The sequence below is a fragment of the Entelurus aequoreus genome, linkage group LG04, assembly GCF_033978785.1.
Source record: "Entelurus aequoreus isolate RoL-2023_Sb linkage group LG04, RoL_Eaeq_v1.1, whole genome shotgun sequence".
NCBI lineage: Eukaryota > Metazoa > Chordata > Actinopteri > Syngnathiformes > Syngnathidae > Entelurus > Entelurus aequoreus.
This window is the reverse complement of record NC_084734.1, coordinates 9,930,449-9,949,978: the sequence shown is the minus strand read 5'-3', so window position 1 is coordinate 9,949,978 and position 19,530 is coordinate 9,930,449. Positions and strand designations below refer to the sequence as shown.

General features: G+C 44.2%; 2 protein-coding genes across 3 annotated transcripts in view; one reads left to right on the top strand and one right to left on the bottom strand.

The window, feature by feature from the left end:
- Nucleotides 1-5,416, bottom strand: part of si:ch1073-303k11.2 (LRRN4 C-terminal-like protein) — a 32,300-nt gene extending 26,884 nt beyond the window's left edge. The window contains exons 1-2 of the mRNA XM_062044171.1: nucleotides 5,247-5,416; nucleotides 4,955-5,094 (exon numbers count right to left, since the gene is read on the bottom strand). The gene's annotated coding sequence lies outside the window, so the exon portion shown is untranslated. The remainder of the gene's footprint in view (nucleotides 1-4,954; nucleotides 5,095-5,246) is intronic.
- Nucleotides 5,417-5,455: 39 nt separating this feature from the next.
- Nucleotides 5,456-19,530, top strand: part of slc16a2 (solute carrier family 16 member 2) — a 60,795-nt gene continuing 46,720 nt past the window's right edge. The window contains exon 1 of one of the 2 annotated variants that reach the window (XM_062044167.1): nucleotides 5,456-6,379. In XM_062044167.1, the coding sequence (XP_061900151.1) occupies nucleotides 5,956-6,379 (424 nt within the window). In that variant the 5' untranslated portion in view covers nucleotides 5,456-5,955. The remainder of the gene's footprint in view (nucleotides 6,380-19,530) is intronic. The other variant, XM_062044168.1, reaches the window with a different exon arrangement.

The window sequence follows — 19,530 nt, the reverse complement described above, 5'->3', positions numbered from 1 at the left end:
TCTTACACCCTGTTACACTATGGTGAATTCCCATGGTAGTTGTGTGAAGTTGTGTGAAGTCCTATTTTAGGCCTAATGATGGACAATGCCATAGCTCTTTCTAAATTGGTAACATGTGACCCAGTGGTAATGTCGATTATAACCATCTAATGACTCATTCAGACAGTGACGTTTAGTCTGGCACAAACTAAAGAATCTCAGAAATCAAGGAGGAACATTTTCACAATCGGATGCATTAAATTCATGTTAATCACAGTCTGAACACAGTCTTATTTGAAATAACAGTCACATGTCAGTCACAAAATGATTCATAACATTGTCAATTCTGATTTAAAGTGACTTTTTATATGAAGTTTCTATTTGTGCAGTAGGTATATTCTCGCTATATGACAGGAAAACATGGAAAAAGGACTGTAATGTGTTGTGTTCGAAGTAGAATTAGCCTCTGCATTAAACACACACAAATACTTACATTTGTAATGTTTCGAAGCAATACGTGAAGCAAGGCAAGCACACGTCTAAATATATCCTGAGGCGTACCCCAGGGATAGATCTTTATATAATATAATTGACATTTGAAAAGTTACAAAAGACTTAAAATTAGTCTTATTTGTAGACGGTACTACTGCGTTTTGTTCAAGTGAGAACACAAAGACGCTAATACAAATAATAACAATAATAAGGTTTGACAAAAACAGACTATTCTTGATATTGTGGGATGAATAAAGTCCGTCCCATCCCGTCTTAGTAAAACTAAAATAATGCTATTTCATAACAGCAGTAACCAAAGTCAAACACAAATACAAATAGACGGAGTAGACATTAAAAGAGTAAATGAAATCACATTTTTGGGTGTAACAATAGATGATCAAATGAACTGGAAATCTCATATAAAATATATAGTGTAAGGTGGCAAGAAACACATCAATAATGAGTGAAGCAAAAATATGTACTGGACAAAAAAAGTCACTCCATATTCTCTATTACTCACTAGTTTGATTGATTGATTGATTGAGACTTTTATTAGTAGGTTGCACAGTTAAGTACAAATTCCGTACAATTGACCACTAAATGGTAACACCCGAATAAGTTTTTCAACTTGTTTAAGTCGGGGTCCATTTAAATTGATTCATGATACAGATATATACTATCAGTCATCACACAAGATAATCATCAGGGTATATACATTGAATTATTTATATTATTTACAATCCGGGGTGTGGGATGTGGGGGGGGGGGGGGGTATTAGGTTTGGTTGTTATCATCACTTCAGTCATCAACAATTGAGAACAGAGAAATGGACATTGAAACAGTGTAGGTCTGACTTGGTAGGATATGTACAGCAAGTAGTGGACATAGAGAGAGAGATCAGAAAGCATAAGACAAAGTATCTACATTTTATTATTCACATTTAACAATCCAGGGAGGGTGTTAGTTTAGGGTTGAAGTTGCCTGGAAGTGTACTTTTAGTGCGGTTTTGAAGGAGGATACAGATGCCCTTTTTTTTTTACACCTGTTGGGAGTGCATTCCATATTGATGTGGCATAGACAGAGAATGAGTTAAGACCTTTGTTAGTTCGGAATCTGGGTTTAACGTGGTTAGTGGAGCTCCCCCTGGTGTTGTGGTTATGGCGGTCATTTATGTTAAGGAAGTAGTTTGACATGTACTTCGGTATCAGGGAGGTGTAGTGGATTTTATAGACTAGGCTCAGTGCAAGTTGTTTTACTCTGTCCTCCACCCTGAGCCAGCCCACTTTCAAAAAGTGGGTAGGAGTGAGGTGTGATCTGGGGTGGAGGTCTAGAAGTAATCTGACTAGCTTGTTCTGGGAAGTTTGGAGTTTATATTTGAGGGTTTTGGAGGTGCTAGGTTACCAGGAGGTGCATGCGTAATGGAAAAAGGGTTGAACGAGAGTTCCCGCTAGAATCCTCATGGTGCTTTTGTTGACCAGAGAGGAGATTCTATAAAGAAATCTCGTTCGTTGGTTGACCTTTTTGATTACCTTGGTTGCCATTTTATCACAGGAAAGATTAGCCTCTAGAATGGAACCTACTGTAGGTAGGTGACCTCATCTTTCCTGTTACCAGTTATTGTGTAAAAATATGGTACAGTACAGTATGTTGCTGTGCATTAAGGAAGCTCCCAAAGGCCTAATAATTCAGACACATTTGATGTTTTTGATGAGGGTCCTAGAAGCAATGCCAGTGAAGTGTTGACGAGGGTCTGTCAAACCACAAGTAATGGCATACATTTATGTTGTAAAATATAAATACAACACATTGCAACTTGTCCTTCACACCGTTTTTCAGTGAAAATACCTCAGCAGGCCCACAAATGTGTGCTGTTTATTGAGAATTGCAATGAAACACGATCTGGTTCATGGATGTCTTCATGAAGTCTTACAGCACCCCCTAGTGGTGCACACTGTTAGTGACCTTGCACCTTACTGAAAGCAACAATGTATGTAACTACCTAACTTTTCTACTGACCTTAGACTTAGACTTCCTTTGTATTGTCATTCAAATTTGAACTTTACAGAACAGATAAGTGCATTGGTTTTGTAATATATGATTACAACATTGCATCCCTCCATCCATTTTCTACCGCTTGTCCCTTTCGGGGTCGCGGGGGGTGCTGGAGCCTATCTCAGCTACATTCGGGTGGAAGGCAGGGTACACCCTGGACAAGTCACCACCTCATCACTGGGCCAACACAGATAGACAACATTCACACTCACATTCACACACTAGGGCCAATTTAGTGTTGCCAATCAACCTATCCCAAGTGCATGTCTTTGGAGGTGGGAGGAAGCCGAAGTACCCGGAGGGAACCCACGCAGTCACGGGGAGAACATGCAAACTCCACACGGAAAGATCCCGAGCCCGGGATTGAACTCAGGACCTTCTTATTGTGGGGCACATGCACTAACCCCTGGTCCACCGTGCTGCACAACATTGCATGGTTTTGTAATGTATGATAACAACATTGCATGGTTTTGTAATATATGATTACAACATTGCATGGTTTTGTAATATATGATTACAACATTGCGTGGTTTTGTAATATATGATTACAACATTGCATGGTTTTGTAATATATGATTAAAACATTGCACACAGCAACTCATGAGAAACCACGACTGAACAATGAACTTCATTCATGAATAAGTGTATTTGCTGATGATATTGTACAGATTATGCAGGACATTTTCATGCAAACAAAAGAGGAGGAATATAACATAACTTAAAACACTGTATGCAATTTAAATCATTAGTGTATCAGTATGTGGAATAAATGATGGAACTAGGTCAAACAACGGTTCAAACTACAATTATTTACAAACCCAGTTTCCATATGAGTTGGGAAATTGTGTTAGATGTAAATATAAACGGAATACAATGATTTGCAAATCATTTTTAACCCATATTCAGTTGAATATGCTACAAAGACAACATATTTGATGTTCAAACTGATAAAAAAAAAAATGGGAAAGGTGGCAAAAAATACTGATAAAGTTCAGGAATGCTCATCAAACACTTATTTGGAACATCCCACAGGTGAACAGGCAAATTGGGAACAGGTGGGTGCCATGATTGGGTATAAAAGTAGATTCCATGAAATGCTCAGTCATTCACAAACAAGGATGGGGCGAGGGTCACCACTTTGTCAACAAATGCCTGAGCAAATTGTTGAACAGTTTAAGAAAAACCTTTCTCAACCAGCTATTGCAAGGAATTTAGGGATTTCACCATCTACGCTCCGTAATATCATCAAAGGGTTCAGAGAATCTGGAGAAATCACTGCACGTAAGCAGCTAAGCCCGTGACCTTCCATCCCTCAGGCTGTACTGCATCAACAAGCAACATCAGTGTGTAAAGGATATCACCACATGGGCTCAGGAACACTTCAGAAACCCACTGTCAGTAACTACAGTTGGTCGCTACATCTGTAAGTGCAAGTTAAAACTCTCCTATGCAAGGCGAAAACCATTTATCAACAACACCCAGAAACGCCGTCGGCTTTGCTGGGCCTGAGCTCATCTAAGATGGACTGATACAAAGTGGAAAAGTGTTCTGTGGTCTGACGAGTCCACATTTCAAATTGTTTTTGGAAACTGTGGACGTCGTGTCCTCCGGACCAAAGAGGAACAGAACCATCCGGATTGTTATAGGCGCAAAGTTGAAAAGCCAGCATGTGTGATGGTATGGGGGTGTATTAGTGCCCAAGACATGGGTAACTTACACATCTGTGAAGGCGCCATTAATGCTGAAAGGTACATACAGGTTTTGGAGCAACATATGTTGCCATCCAAGCAACGTTACCATGGATGCCCCTGCTTATTTCAGCAAGAGAATGCCAAGCCACGAGTTACATCAACGTGGCTTCATAGTAAAAGAGTGCGGGTACTAGACTGGCCTGTAAAGAAAGGCCATGTAACACAGTGGTGAACATATTATTATTTGCAAAAAAGAAAATAAAGTTTGAGTTTGAACATCAAATACCTTGTCTTTGTAGTGCATTCAATTGAATATGGGTTGAAAATGATTTGCAAATCATTGTATTCCGTTTATATTTACATCTAACACAATTTCCCAACTCATATGGAAACAGGGTTTGTACAAAGAGACAACCATTATTTACAAAGTACAAAAAAGAAGAAGCATGATAATTGTCTTCAATGTATTGAAAATAAGATTGTATTCCTCTTATTAAGTGACTCATAACTGCCTTCACTTCATATAAAGATAACTGTTGTATTTACAATGAATTGATGTAAATTGTGAAGAAATTGAGAGCAGAAATGTGTTAGTAATTGTTATTACTGTGAGTAGAAAATGAGCAGGATTAAAAAGGCCTACTACTTTTCGGACATGAAATGATGTCAAATATGTGATGATGTGAAAAGTGTATATATGTTGAAAATACACTGTTAAGAGGGAAAGGAAGGGAACATACCAACATGGTAAAGTATGGTGGAAGAAAGGAGGCCGTTCTTTGTTTACAAATTGGACAGTTGACCCAGTTTTGTGAGTTTCCAGAGAAGAGAAATAATCAGCCCATTTCAAGGCTGACATAACAGCTTTGTCCTCCGCTGGCTGCACAAACACACAAAGAAAGAAAGGAAGGCGATTAAGTAAAATTGAGAGGAAGTTATCACAGTCCCAGTTTGGATGAAGTTATTTTTAAATAAATTAGCGTCAACGACAACATTTGTGTAAATGAGCAATAAATAGGCTTTAATACTAACATGAGCCTACTACCGAGTGTCTAAATTGTTCTAAATGTTTTGTTAGCTAAGAAGCTAAGAGTGCAGTCTGCCGCGACACGTTCGTGCATCTTCGTCAATTATCCGGAAAGAGCCGAAGAACCAGCGCCGCCTTTGGCCCGACTCGTAGCCGTCAGTGTGACAGGAAGGAGGGCGTGACTTAGCTGTTGAGTTAGCTCGTGCATCTTCGTCAATTATCCGGAAAGAGCCGAAGAGCCAGCGCCGCCATTGCTCCGCCTCCTAACCGTCAGTGTGCCAGGAAGGAGGGCGTGAGTTAGCCGCTGAATGACTGGCGGACAGGCGGCGCTGCGGACGGCGTGGACGGGACAGGACAGCCTGTGGAACATTTACTATCCTGGCGGCGCATGTTGTTTCAACAATTGACGTGAGGACGGCCTTGGTCGGAACGCGAGGGCGGTGTTGTGTTGTCGCGGGTTGATGGGCCCAGGAGCGAGCAAGACAGAAAAGTAAACATCTTTTCAGGACTTTTTAAAGATCGCAATAATTCCGTTGGCATGACACATGCTGGACTGAGTGCATCGACGTGTTGTCCAGGTTTTGAATGAGGGCCAATCACGTTTGCTATTCAAATACAGGCTTATGTCAGTGACCTACATCTCATGTCTGTGCGCCAAGAGCCCGCAGTCTCCTCGGCGCTAGACCAGAGCCCACAGTCTCCTCGGCGCTAGACATGGGCAAGGATCAGGTGCTGCCGCCAAGCGGAGAGTCCGAGACTGAAGACGATGCTAGTCTAGAAGTGGGTCCGAGGAAAGATGAGCCAGCAGCTGGCAGCGAGGGCAAAGTCCCGCAGGAGGACGGCAAAGTCCCGCAGGAGGACAGCAAAGTCCCGCAGGAGGACAGCAGCGTCCAGCTGATCGACACCGACTGCGAGCCCATCTCATGCCCGGGTCTCGAAGCGGACCCGGCGGTTCCAGTGGACAGGCACGGCGCAGGATTCGTGCCCCCCGAAGGAGGTTTTGGCTGGCTGGTGGTTCTGGCAGCAACCTGGTGCAATGGGTCCATCTTTGGAATTCAGAACTCTTTTGGCATCCTGCACTTGATGCTGGTGAAGGAGCATGCGGACCCGGACGACCAGACGTCCCAGTTCAAAGTGGGTATGTAGGATACATCCATCTATGCAGTGTGCATGAAAGCATCCGTCTAGACAAGCTGCGGTTCAGTTCCTGGGTCGTGCCTGCTGCAGGTCTGCTATAATCAACACTATGTTAGTTTTAAGTCCTGCTGCAGGTCTGCTATAATCAACACTATGATAGTGTTAAGTCCTGCTGCAGGTCTGCTATAATCAACACTATGTTAGTGTTAAGTCCTGCTGCAGGTCTGCTATAATCAACACTATGTTAGTGTTAAGTCCTGCTGCAGGTCTGCTATAATCAACACTATGTTAGTGTTAAGTCCTGCTGCAGGTCTGCTATAATTATGTTACTGTTATGTCCTGCTGCAGGTCTGCTACAATCAACACTATGTTAGTGTTGAGTCCTGCTGCAGGTCTGCTATAATCAACACTATGTTAGTGTTAAGTCCTGCTGCAGGTCTGCTATAATCAACAGTATGTTAGTGTTAAGTCCTGCTGCAGGTCTGCTATAATCAACACTATGTTAGTGTTAAGTCCTGCTGCAGGTCTGCTATAATCAACACTATGTTAGTGTTAAGTCCTGCTGCAGGTCTGCTACAATCAACACTATGTTAGTGTTGAGTCCTGCTGCAGGTCTGCTATAATCAACACGATGTTAGTGTTAAGTCCTGCTGCAGGTCTGCTACAATCAACACTATGTTAGTGTTGAGTCCTGCTGCAGGTCTGCTATAATCAACACTATGTTAGTGTTAAGTCCTGCTGCAGGTCTGCTACAATCAACACTATGTTAGTGTTGAGTCCTGCTGCAGGTCTGCTATAATCAACACTATGTTAGTGTTAAGTCCCGCTGCAGGTCTGCTATAATCAACACTATGTTAGTGTTAAGTCCCGCTGCAGGTCTGCTATAATCAACACGATGTTAGTGTTAAGTCCCGCTGCAGGTCTGCTATAATCAACACTATGTTAGTGTTAAGTCCTGCTGCAGGTCTGCTATAATCAACACTATGTTAGTGTTAAGTCCTGCTGCAGGTCTGCTATAATCAACACTATGTTAGTGTTAAGTCCTGCTGCAGGTCTGCTATAATCAACACTATGTTAGTGTTCAGTCCCGCTGCAGGTCTGCTATAATCAACACTATGTTAGTGTTAAATCCCGCTGCAAGTCTGCTATAATCAACACTATGTTAGTGTTAAGTCCTGCTGCAGGTCTGCTACAATCAACACTATGTTAGTGTTAAGTCCTGCTGCAGGTCTGCTATAATCAACACTATGTTAGTGTTAAGTCCTGCTGCAGGTCTGCTACAATCAACACTATGTTAGTGTTAAGTCCTGCTGCAGGTCTGCTATAATCAACACGATGTTAGTGTTAAGTGCTGCTGCAGGTCTGCTATAATCAACAGTATGTTAGTGTTAAGTCCTGCTGCAGGTCTGCTATAATCAACACTATGTTAGTGTTAAGTCCTGCTGCAGGTCTGCTGTAATCAACACTATGTTAGTGTTAAGTCCTGCTGCAGGTCTGCTATAATCAACACTATGTTAGTGTTAAGTCCTGCTGCAGGTCTGCTATAATCAACACTATGTTAGTGTTCAGTCCCGCTGCAGGTCTGCTATAATCAACACTATGTTAGTGTTAAATCCCGCTGCAAGTCTGCTATAATCAACACTATGTTAGTGTTAAGTCCTGCTGCAGGTCTGCTATAATCAACACTATGTTAGTGTTAAGTCCTGCTGCAGGTCTGCTACAATCAACACTATGTTAGTGTTAAGTCCTGCTGCAGGTCTGCTATAATCAACACTATGTTAGTTTTAAGTCCTGCTGCAGGTCTGCTATAATCAACACTATGTTAGTGTTAAGTCCTGCTGCAGGTCTGCTATAATCAACACTATGTTAGTGTTCAGTCCCGCTGCAGGTCTGCTATAATCAACACTATGTTAGTGTTAAATCCCGCTGCAAGTCTGCTATAATCAACACTATGTTAGTGTTAAGTCCTGCTGCAGGTCTGCTATAATCAACACTATGTTAGTGTTAAGTCCTGCTGCAGGTCTGCTACAATCAACACTATGTTAGTGTTAAGTCCTGCTGCAGGTCTGCTATAATCAACACTATGTTAGTTTTAAGTCCTGCTGCAGGTCTGCTATAATCAACACTATGTTAGTGTTCAGTCCCGCTGCAGGTCTGCTATAATCAACACTATGTTAGTGTTAAATCCCGCTGCAAGTCTGCTATAATCAACACTATGTTAGTGTTAAGTCCTGCTGCAGGTCTGCTATAATCAACACTATGTTAGTGTTAAGTCCTGCTGCAGGTCTGCTACAATCAACACTATGTTAGTGTTAAGTCCTGCTGCAGGTCTGCTATAATCAACACTATGTTAGTTTTAAGTCCTGCTGCAGGTCTGCTATAATCAACACTATGTTAGTGTTAAGTCCTGCTGCAGGTCTGCTATAATCAACACTATGTTAGTGTTAAGTCCTGCTGCAGGTCTGCTACAATCAACACTATGTTATGTTATGTTAGAGGGTATAGTGTCCGTGGTGGTTTAAAATACAAATCCGTGATCCACAGTAGAAAAAGGAGAAAGTGTGGAATCAAACGAGCCTTTGTTTGGATGCTACAGTGGGGAGACTGGACCTGAGTGATGAGTACTTCTCCTGTTTTTTCCTCACATTTCTCCAATGCAGAAGGTACTATAACAAAGGCCAGACTTGGCAGGACATGGCTTCTCCGTGCAGGAAATAACTGCTATAAAAACAATAATTAGATTTCCAGGAATGTGTTTTGGCTGAATCTCTGCTTGGCCATTTGTGTTTTTCCGGGTAATATGTCTTCCCCGTAACATGCACGTTAGGTTCATTGGAGACTATAAATGATCCGTAGGTGTGAATGATTATATTTATATACAATGTTCCCTATGATTGACTGAAAATAGATGGATGGACTTCGGCCGATTTTAGTTCTTTATAAAACTTGCTACCAAAGGGGCTACAGTATCTCCACCTTTTACCAGAATAAGACCATTGTTCACCCCCTTTTGCACAAATGTACGGCCCGCGGGCCGATCAGGTTTATTCCGGCCCACGGCGCGTGAGATCTGTTTGCTACATATAAAAATGAGCTGCATTTTTTTAATGAAAGAAACTGCTGTTCTAAATGTGCCGACTGGATGTGGCAATAGCAATTCAAGTGTAACTCACATTACACAAGACACTGTTTAAAGATGACGTGTCAGCTGACTTTAAGCACCCTCTGGATTGGCTGCTACTACTCCAACCAGTGCAGGTGCACGCAATCAGCTGCTCCTGGTGTAGCGACACACAATACCTTCTTTCATTGTAAATGATCCATTCAAAAAATAAAAGAACAAAACGGTAAGATGCAAAGACTTAAGCCAACATGACCGTCATCTTCTTGCTAGAGTTCCATGCAGTGCTTACAACTGGTTGAATGCATAACACGCACCCTGAACTCCATTGTAAACATGTCTTTCTACATTTGTTGTGTTTGTTCTAGTTTATTTGATCCTTAAGTCTACTATGTTCACATTGGTTAATTGTGTAGTTAATTACCTTGATTTAGACCATTCTGATTTGTTTATATTAGAATATTTTATATTTGAATGGTGATAAATGAATGTGTTGTGGCAGTTGTGGGTGTCAACTTGAGAACACGTCTTTAATGGTGAACTGCCAACGTCAAAGTACTAAACAACAAGTGCTTGCTTACATTTCAATGGTTTTATAAACACACTGAGACAAAGTCCAAGTTCATTGTGTTCTTCATGTTGCTTTTGGAATTGCAACAATTTTTCAGAATTTTCAACTAACTTGAAGTGTTTTTCCAAGAGGATTATTTGTAATGTCTACATTTTCAGAATGTGCTTTGTCCTATTTTTTTGCCAAAATAAGACAAAGAAAACGATTTAGAAGTTGTCTTTATTTTTAAGTTATTATGCCGTGAGTTCAAATAGATTTTCCTCCATGCGGCCTCTGAGCTAAAAGGGTTTGACACCTCTGGTGTAGCGGAATGCTTACGATAATTCTAGAGTAGTGGTCCCCAACCTTTTTGTAGCTGGGGACCGGTCAACGCTTGAAAATTTGTCCCACGGACCGGTGGGGGAGTGTGAGGGGGGGGGGGGGGGGATTTTTTTTCATTTTTTTTTTCATAAAGAAATACAATCATGTGTGCTTACGGACTGTATCCCTGCAGACTGTATTGATCTATATTGACATACACATACACAATATGTATATATTGTGTTTTTTATGTTGATTTAATTAAAAAAAAAAAAAAAATTAAAAAAATTTTTTTTTGCGCGGCCCAGTGGTTGGGGACCACTGTTCTAGAGAACTTTGAAAACAAATGTTAGCCAATAATGAGTTTTGACAACATAGGAAGGACTCTTTGAGCTGCTTTGTAAAAAATAATGATGATCATTTTTATGCTCATTGTAGTCATGATTATAGTCAACTGAGGCCTGTTAGTGTGAAATCATGTGACAAATTCATCATGCTATTATAGCCATAAGATTTTACAGGCATGCTGGTATTACACTGCATAATCCTAGCTCTGCTCTTAAAACCTTTTAATCTCAGCAATCAAACAGCTGATGCATATTGGAGTATCCCGGTGAAAAGACTCTTGAGTTATTACAAGAAGAGTTGTCACATGAGGGTCTTTCTTCTCAAGGGATTATTGTTCTTAGGCTGTACCCCCTGGAGCAATTGCAGCCCACCCCCATGAGAGAGTGAACATAGTTGCAAGTGAAAGCTGGGGTCTGAGAGACATGTCTTTAATGGCATCTCTGTCAAGTCCACAAGGCCAACCTGTTCTTCCTTTCCATTCAAAATCCAGAGATTCCTCATAATCGGTCTGGAAAAACCGGGCCGGCGATGTGGTCTTTCAAGTACCCTTATATAATTTGTTGTCTGCCAGCGTTCACATGTGAAGGACTCATCACAATCCTGCCTTGGCAACCTCACAACTACAACAACACATTACATTTACGGCCTCATTAACAAACTGAGTTCTTCAGAAAGACCTGCTGGTGGTGCACACCTACACTAACTATTGTTCGTCATAGTCAAATTCTCAATTCCCATGAAAGTGCACAAGTTGTTGTTTTGTCTTCACATTCCCCACAAATTATGACTATTTTAACAGCGTAAAAGGAGGCAAAACACTCTAAAAAGTCCTTATCTTAACTTTGATCATTGACATTTAACAAAAACTCATGGAGCTGGATGCAATCTTACTTGGAGGGGAGGGAGCAGGTGGTAGAGGTGAACGGCACCGTGCCCCCCCCCCCCCCTCTCGGTGAGCTGTGGAGTCCCCCAAGGCAGTATATTGGGACCTTTACTGTTCCTAATATACATAAACGACATGTCATCGGCATGCCACTGTGAATTGTTTTTGTTTGCGGATGACTCTGCCCTGCTGGTATCCGACAAGAACAAGTCACAGGTGGAGAAAATCCTCAGTGCTGAGCTCTGTAGAACTTGCACCTGGCTCGCTGACAACAAGCTATCCATACACTTGGGTAAAACAGAATCCATCCTGTTTGGGTCCCACATCAACCTTAAGAAAGTCAATGACTTCACCATAAAAGTGGGTGACATTGTTATCACCAGGAAAGATGAGGTCACCTACCTAGGTTCCATTCTAGAGGCTAAGCTTTCCTGTGATAAAATGGCAACCAAGTTAATCAAAAAGGTTAACCAACGAACGAGATTTCTCTACAGAATCTGCTCTCTGGTCAACAAAAGCACCTTGAGGATTCTGGCGGGAACTCTCGTTCAACCCTTTTTCGATTACGCATGCACCTCCTGGTACCCTAGCACCTCCAAAACCCTCAAATCTAAACTCCAAACATCCCAGAACAAGCTAGTCAGGTTACTTCTAGACCTCCACCCCAGATCCCACCTCACTCCTACCCACTTCTCCAAAGTGGGCTGGCTCAGGGTGGAGGACAGAGTTAAACAACTTGCACTGAGCCTAGTCTATAAAATCCACTACACCTCCCTGATACCGAAGTACATGTCAAACTACTTCCTTAATGACCGCTATAACCACAACACCAGGGGGAGCTCCACTAACCACGTTAAACCCAGATTCCGAACTAACAAAGGTCTTAACTCATTCTCTTTCTATGCCACATCAATGTGGAATGCGCTCCCAACAGGTGTAAAGGAAAGGGCATCTCTATCCTCCTTCAAAACCGCAATAAAAGTTCACTTCCAGGCAGCTACAACCCTTAACTAACACCCTCCCCGGATTGCTAATAATCAAATGTAAACAATCAAATGCAGATACTTTTTCTTATGCCTTCTGATCTCTCTCTCTCTCTCTCTCTCTCTCTCTCTCTCTCTCTCTCTCTCTCTCTCTCTCTCTCTCTCTCTCTCTCTCTCTCTCTCTCTCTCTCTCTCTCTCTCTCTCTCTATGTCCACTACTTGCTGTCCATACCCCCCCCCCCCCTCCACACCCCTGATTGTAAATAATGTAAATAATTCAATGTGATTATCTTGTGTGATGACTGTATTATGATGATAGTATATCTGATAGTATATATCTGTATCATGAATCAATTTAAGTGGACCCCGACTTAAACAAGTTGAAAAACTTATTCGGGTGTTACCATTTAGTGGTCAATTGTACGGAATATGTACTTCACTGTGCAACCTACTAATAAAAGTCTCAATCCATCAATCAATCCACTAGGGTGGATCCAAAATGATGTTGATAATTCACACTCTCCTGTGAAGTTCCTTAAGTAAAAGTCTCACAATGCATTTATTGCTGTTTGAAATATTGATGTTATTTGAATTTGTAAAGTTGTGTTTAGGCTGAAAAGTAGCAGCCAGCTGCCCTACCTAGGACCTGTTTGAAATATTTATGTTATTTGTATTTGTAAAGTTGTGTTTAGGCTGAAAAGTAGCAGCCAGCTGCCCTGCCTAGGACCTGTTTGAAATATTTGTTATTTGTATTTGTAAAGTTGTGTTTAGGCTGAAAAGTAGCAGCCAGCTGCCCTGCCTAGGACCTGTTTGAAATATTTATGTTATTTGTATTTGTAAAGTTGTGTTTAGGCTGAAAAGTAGCAGCCAGCTGCCCTGCCTAGGACCTGTTTGAAATATTGATGTTATTTGAATTTGTAAAGTTGTGTTTAGGCTGAAAAGTAGCAGCCAGCTGCCCTGCCTAGGACCTGTGAACGCCAGCTCATGTGATCTCAATGGAATGTGCTTCCTTACCAAGTCTTTTGTCTTTCACCTCAAGCTATAACTTTAAAAACAAATGCTTGACTATCGTCACGACGACAGTAACTCTGCATAAGACTTGTTGGCTGAAGGGATTGTATTTTGCTGTAATATCACATTTGCAATGTTAAATGGTATCCACCATCAAAATATGTGTATATCTTAAATGTTGTGAATATAATCTGTGGTGCAGGATTGCCAATGATGAGCAATATTTCAAGTATTTATCCTCTCCTCATGTTGCCTTGCATTATTGACAGCTGAGGTTGACCCTGCATTGTCCCTTATGCTATTTGGATCTGTATTTATAGCTCGGGATGTTACAATATTTGACTAAAGTCGCCAGAGTTCGGCATAGCCCTGTTTTTTTTTTGTAGTAATGCAATAGTTTCTTTTCAAAATGGCATGACACATTGATTGATTGATTGATTGAGACTTTTATTAGTAGGTTGCACAGTGAAGTACATATTCCGTACAATTGACCACTAAATGGTAACACCCCAATAAGTTTTTCAACTTGTTTAAGTCGGGGTCCACTTAAATTGATTCATGATACAGATATATACTATCATACATACTATCATCATAATACAGTCATCACACAAGATAATCACATTTAATTATTTACATTATTTACAATCAGGGGTGTGGAGGGGAGTGGGGGGGGGTAGGATATGGACAGCAAGTAGTGGACACAGAGAGAGAGAGAGAGAGAGAGAGAGAGAGAGAGAGAGAGAGAGAGAGAGAGAGAGAGAGAGAGAGAGAGAGAGAGAGAGAGATCAGAAGGCATAAGAAAAAGTATCTGCATTTGATTGTTTACATTTGATTATTAGCAATCCGGGGAGGGTGTTAGTTTAGGGTTGTAGCTGCCTGGAGGTGAACTTTTATTGCGGTTTTGAAGGAGGATAGAGATGCCCTTTCTTTTATACCTGTTGGGAGCGCATTCCACATTGATGTGGCATAAAAAGAGAATGAGTTAAGACCTTTGTTAGTTCGGAATCTGGGTTTAACGTGGTTAGTGGAGCTCCCCCTGGTGTTGTGGTTATGGCGGTCATTTATGTTAAGGAAGTAGTTTGACATGTACTTCGGTATCAGGGAGGTGTAGTGGATTTTATAGACTAGGCTCAGTGCAAGTTGTTTAACTCTGTCCTCCACCTTGAGCCAGCCCACTTTAGAGAAGTGGGTAGGAGTGAGGTGGGATCTGGGGTGGAAGTCTAGAAGTAACCTGACTAGCTTGTCCTGAGATGTTTGGAGTTTAGATTTGAGGGTTTTGGAGGTGCTGGGGTACCAGGAGGTGCATGCGTAATTGAAAAAGGGTTGAACGATAGTTCCCGCCAGAATCCTCAAGGTGCTTTTGTTGACCAGAGAGGAGATTCTGTAGAGAAATCTCGTTCGTTGGTTAACCTTTTTGATTACCTTGGTTGCCATTTTATCACAGGAAAGGTTAGCCTCTAGAATGGAACCTAGGTAGGCGACCTCATCTTTCCTGGTGATAACAATGTCACCCACTTTTATGGTGAAGTCATTGACTTTCTTAAGGTTGATGTGGGACCCAAACAGGATGGATTCTGTTTTACCCAAGTGTATGGATAGCTTGTTGTCAGCGAGCCAGGTGCAAGTTCTACAGAGCACACCTATTGTGTTTACACAAGAAACTTTGTGCTAGCTTCAGGGCTAGGTCTGCAGTTTCTGGAGTTGTTTGCTTTTGTTTAAAGAAGTTTGTCAATCCCACAGTAAGTCAAGTCCTTAAATGAGTTTTCTTTTGACATCTCAATGTAATACCCACAGTTTACATGATGGGAAACGGTCATGAGTGAATAATGGTTTGTACGTGTAAAGTGCCTTGGGTTTCAAGAAAAGTTTTTTAAAACTCAAGTCAATTCATACTATTAATATTGCAACCAGTGTCCTCCTCCATGTAAAGAATGATCAGAGGCCTCAAATTGAAGGGCAGGATTTCGTTTTGTCATGGGACTGTCATGTATTAGAACAGCTGTTGGAACCATGCCAACAGCTCACATGTACAACCGGTTCCAATTATGGTATGTACTTATGTATGACACGGACCAGTATGTGTACAAATACACAGTACTTATGTACGACACAGACCAGTATGTGTAGAAATACACAGTACTTATGTACAACACGGACCAGTATGTGTAGAAATACACAGTACTTATGTACGACACAGACCAGGGTCAGGGGAAGAGAGTGGAGAACTGGAGACAGGCTTAATCTGGGATACATGGACCACCGGATGTCGCTTCACAGAGGGGGGAAGAGACACTCTAACAGATGCTGGATTGATGATGGCCTCCACCGTATATGGTCCAACAAAACGGGGTGCCAGTTTACGGGATGGTACCTGTAGGTGGAGGTCCTTGGCCCGTAACAGGACTTGTTGTCCAGGAGTGTAGGATGGAGCCGGAATGCGCCGCCGGTTGGCACTACGGCACATTCTCTCGGAGGCCCTCAACAGGGCAGCACGGGCGGTCTTCCAAATCTGACGGCATCTCTTGATGTGCCTGCGAGAAGAAGGGACGGCCGCTTCTGCCTCCTGTTGGGGAAACATCGGGGTTGATAACCGAGGGAGCACTCGAATGGTGGCAAACCGGTGGCCGAGCTCTTCATAGAATTGTAGGCAAACTCGACCCAGGGTAAGAACTTGCTCCAAGAGGCAGGTTGGCGGGCGGCCACACAGCGTAGCATGTTCTCCACACATTGGTTTGTCCTCTCCGCTTGCCCGTTACTCTGTGGGTGGTATCCTGATGCAAGACTGACCGTAGCCCCAATCCCCTTACAAAATGCCTGCCACACCCGGGAAGTGAACTGGGGGCCACGGTCAGACACAATGTCCATGGGTATGCCATGCTGCTTAACCACATGAGTGGTAAGGAGGTCGGCCGTCTCGGAAGAAGAAGGAAGTTTAGGCAGCGGAACAAAGTGCGCGGCTTTGGAGAAGCGATCAACGATGGTAAGAATGGTGGTGTTACCTCGGGATGGGGGAAATCCAGTGATGAAATCCAGCGCGATGTGTGACCAGGGACGACCGGGGACAGGAAGGGGGCACAGTAGGCCCGCCGGCGGTCTGTGGGAAGACTTGTTGCGAGAACAGGTACTGCATGCTGCGATAAACTCACGGGTATCCATAGCCATTGATGGCCACCAGAACCGCCGGCGGATGAAGGAGAGTGTGCGCTGGAATCCCGGATGGCAGGAGACGATGCTGGAATGCCCCCAGTCCAGAACTCTGGGACGTAGCTCTCGGGGAACAAAGAGCTTGTTGGGGGGTCTGCCCCCAGGTCCGGGATTGGAGCGCAGGGCAGCCTGGACCTGGTTCTCCACTTCCCAGGTGACCATGTCGATAATACGGGCCGGAGGAAGGGTGGGTTCTTCTGAGACGGTGCAAGCGGGCTCCTCCGAGAATTTCCGGGACAGGGCATCAGCCTTTGTATTGCGAGAGCCCGGCCTGAACGAGAGGACGTAGTCAAACCGGCAAAAGAATTGGGACCAGCGGGCCTGCCGGTCATTCAGCCTTCTAGCGGACCGGACATGCAGGAGGTTGCGGTGATCCGTGAGGACCTGAAATTGGTGTTTTTCCCCTTCAAGCCAGTGTCTCCACTCCGTTAAAGCATCGTGGACTGCCAGCAGCTCCCTGTTACCGGCATCATAGTTACGTTCTGCGGACGAAAGGCGTCTGGAAAAATAAGCACATGGATGGATGCTGTTGTCCAACTTGGAGCGCTGAGACAACACCGCCCCAATCCCGGAATCGGAGGCGTCCACCTCCACAATAAACGGACAGTCTGGGTCAGGGTGAACAAGGATGGGGGCGGAGACAAAACTCCTCTTGAGGCTCCAAAAGGCCATCCCGGCCTCTCGGGTCCACTGAAAGGGAATGTTGGTAGACGTGAGAGCATGGAGTGGTGCAGCCAACTTACTGAAGTCCTTAATGAATCGTCGGTAAAATCCCGCGAATCCCAGGAAGCGCCTCAGCTCCGTCCGAATAGAAGGCTGGGGCCACTCCACCACTGCCTCCACCTTCTTGGGGTCAGCCTTGATGTGACCTCTTTCAATGATAAAGCCCAGAAAGTCAACAGATGTTGCGTGAAACTCACATTTCTCGGCTTTCACAAAAAGGCGGTTCTCCAGGAGTCGCTGAAGAACGAGGCGGACGTGTCGGTGATGCTCCTGTAGATCTTTAGAAAAAATTAGAAAGTCATCTAAGTAAACGACAACAAACCGATCGATCATGTCTCTTAGAACGTCGTTCACAAGGGCTTGGAAGACGGCAGGTGCGTTGGTGAGTCCGAACGGCATGACTCGGTACTCAAAGTGGCCCAAATGCGTATTGAATGCCGTTTTCCACTCATCACCCTCCTTGATGCGCACCAGGTGGTAGGCATTACGTAAATCCAACTTTGTGAAAATGGTGGCAGGGGCAAGGGGCTCAAAAGAGGAGCTCAGGAGGGGTAGTGGGTACTTGTTCTTAACGGTAATGCAATTGAGTTGTCGGTAGTCAATACAGGCTCTTAAAGAACCATCCTTCTTGTTAACAAAAAAAAACCCCGCTGCCACCGGAGACTTGGATGGGGTGATAATCCCGGAGGCGAGAGACTCTGAGATGTAGTCCCTCATGGCTTGCTTTTCAGGGAGAGACAGATTATACAGGCGGCTGGATGGGAGGACCGCGTTGGGGATCAGGTCGATCGCACAGTCGTAGGGTCTGTGGGGCGGGAGAGAAAGAGCTTGTTCCTTGCTGAAGACAGCTGCCAGGTCATGGTAAGCCAAAGGAACACGGGAGAGATCGGGAGGTGGTGAAGTGGGCTTGGGTCTGCAAGGGGGAGATGCTGCCGACCTGAGGCAGTGCGTGTAACAGGGGGTGCTCCATGCCAGTATCTTGCCAGATGACCAGGATATGTGGGGGTCATGTTGACAAAGCCAGGAGCGGCCGAGGACAAGGGGGGCTACTGGGGAATCCAGTACCCAGAGGCTGATGGTCTCAGTATGGTTGCCCGAGAGGGTCAACGACAGGGGTATAGTGCGGTGTTTGATGGGGCCCAAAGGGTGTCCGTCCAAGGCTTGAGTAGAGATGAAGGTATCGAGAGGAACCATGGGGATCCCCGGCTTGTCGGGCGTAATCCAGGTCGATTAAACTCTCGTCGGCCCCGGAGTCCAAATAGGCCCCAACTGATAATGTCCTTGAGTTCCAGGCCAAGGTTGCGGGAAAAAGTATGCCAGGATCAATTTGTTTTCTTTCTAAGGTGGGTACGGCGGTATGGCTCACCAGGATCCCCCTTGGTTGGAGAGCCAGATCCTTCGGTCGTGAAGGACAGTGGCGGATAATGTGGTCCGCTAGGCCGCGGTAGAGGCAGAGACGTTGCCGGAATCTTCTCTCCCGTTCCTCGATTGACAATCGAGACCTGCCTATCTGCATCGGCTCCGTGATGGTAGTAGGAGACATAATCGGGGGAAATGTCTGTCCTGCGGAGCATCGGTCGGCAGGTCGGGGTAGGGGTGTCGATGTGAAGCTGGCGGAGGTAAGATCTCTCTCTGCGGCACGTTCTAGAAGTCTCTGGTCGAAAAGCAGGGCCAGTTCGATGAGCTCACGGCAGGAGGAAGGTCGGTCCCGCAGTATGTCGTCCTTTATGGTCTCGCTAAGGCCTCTCCTGTAAGCGCTCTGTAGTGCCTTGTCTCCCCATTCGCTGTCAACTGCCAGAGTGCGGAACTCCAGCGTGTAAGCGGCCACGGAGCGGGAGCCCTGCCAGATGCCGTGCAGCCTAGCGGCAGCGTCCCCCGCATCGGCTGGGTGGTCGAAGACTGCTAGGAACTCAGTTCGAAAGGCAACGTAATCGGAGCTCAGTCCCAAAGTCTTATTAATAACTGCCGTGGCCCACTTCAATGCTGGACCCGAAAGCAGCGAAAA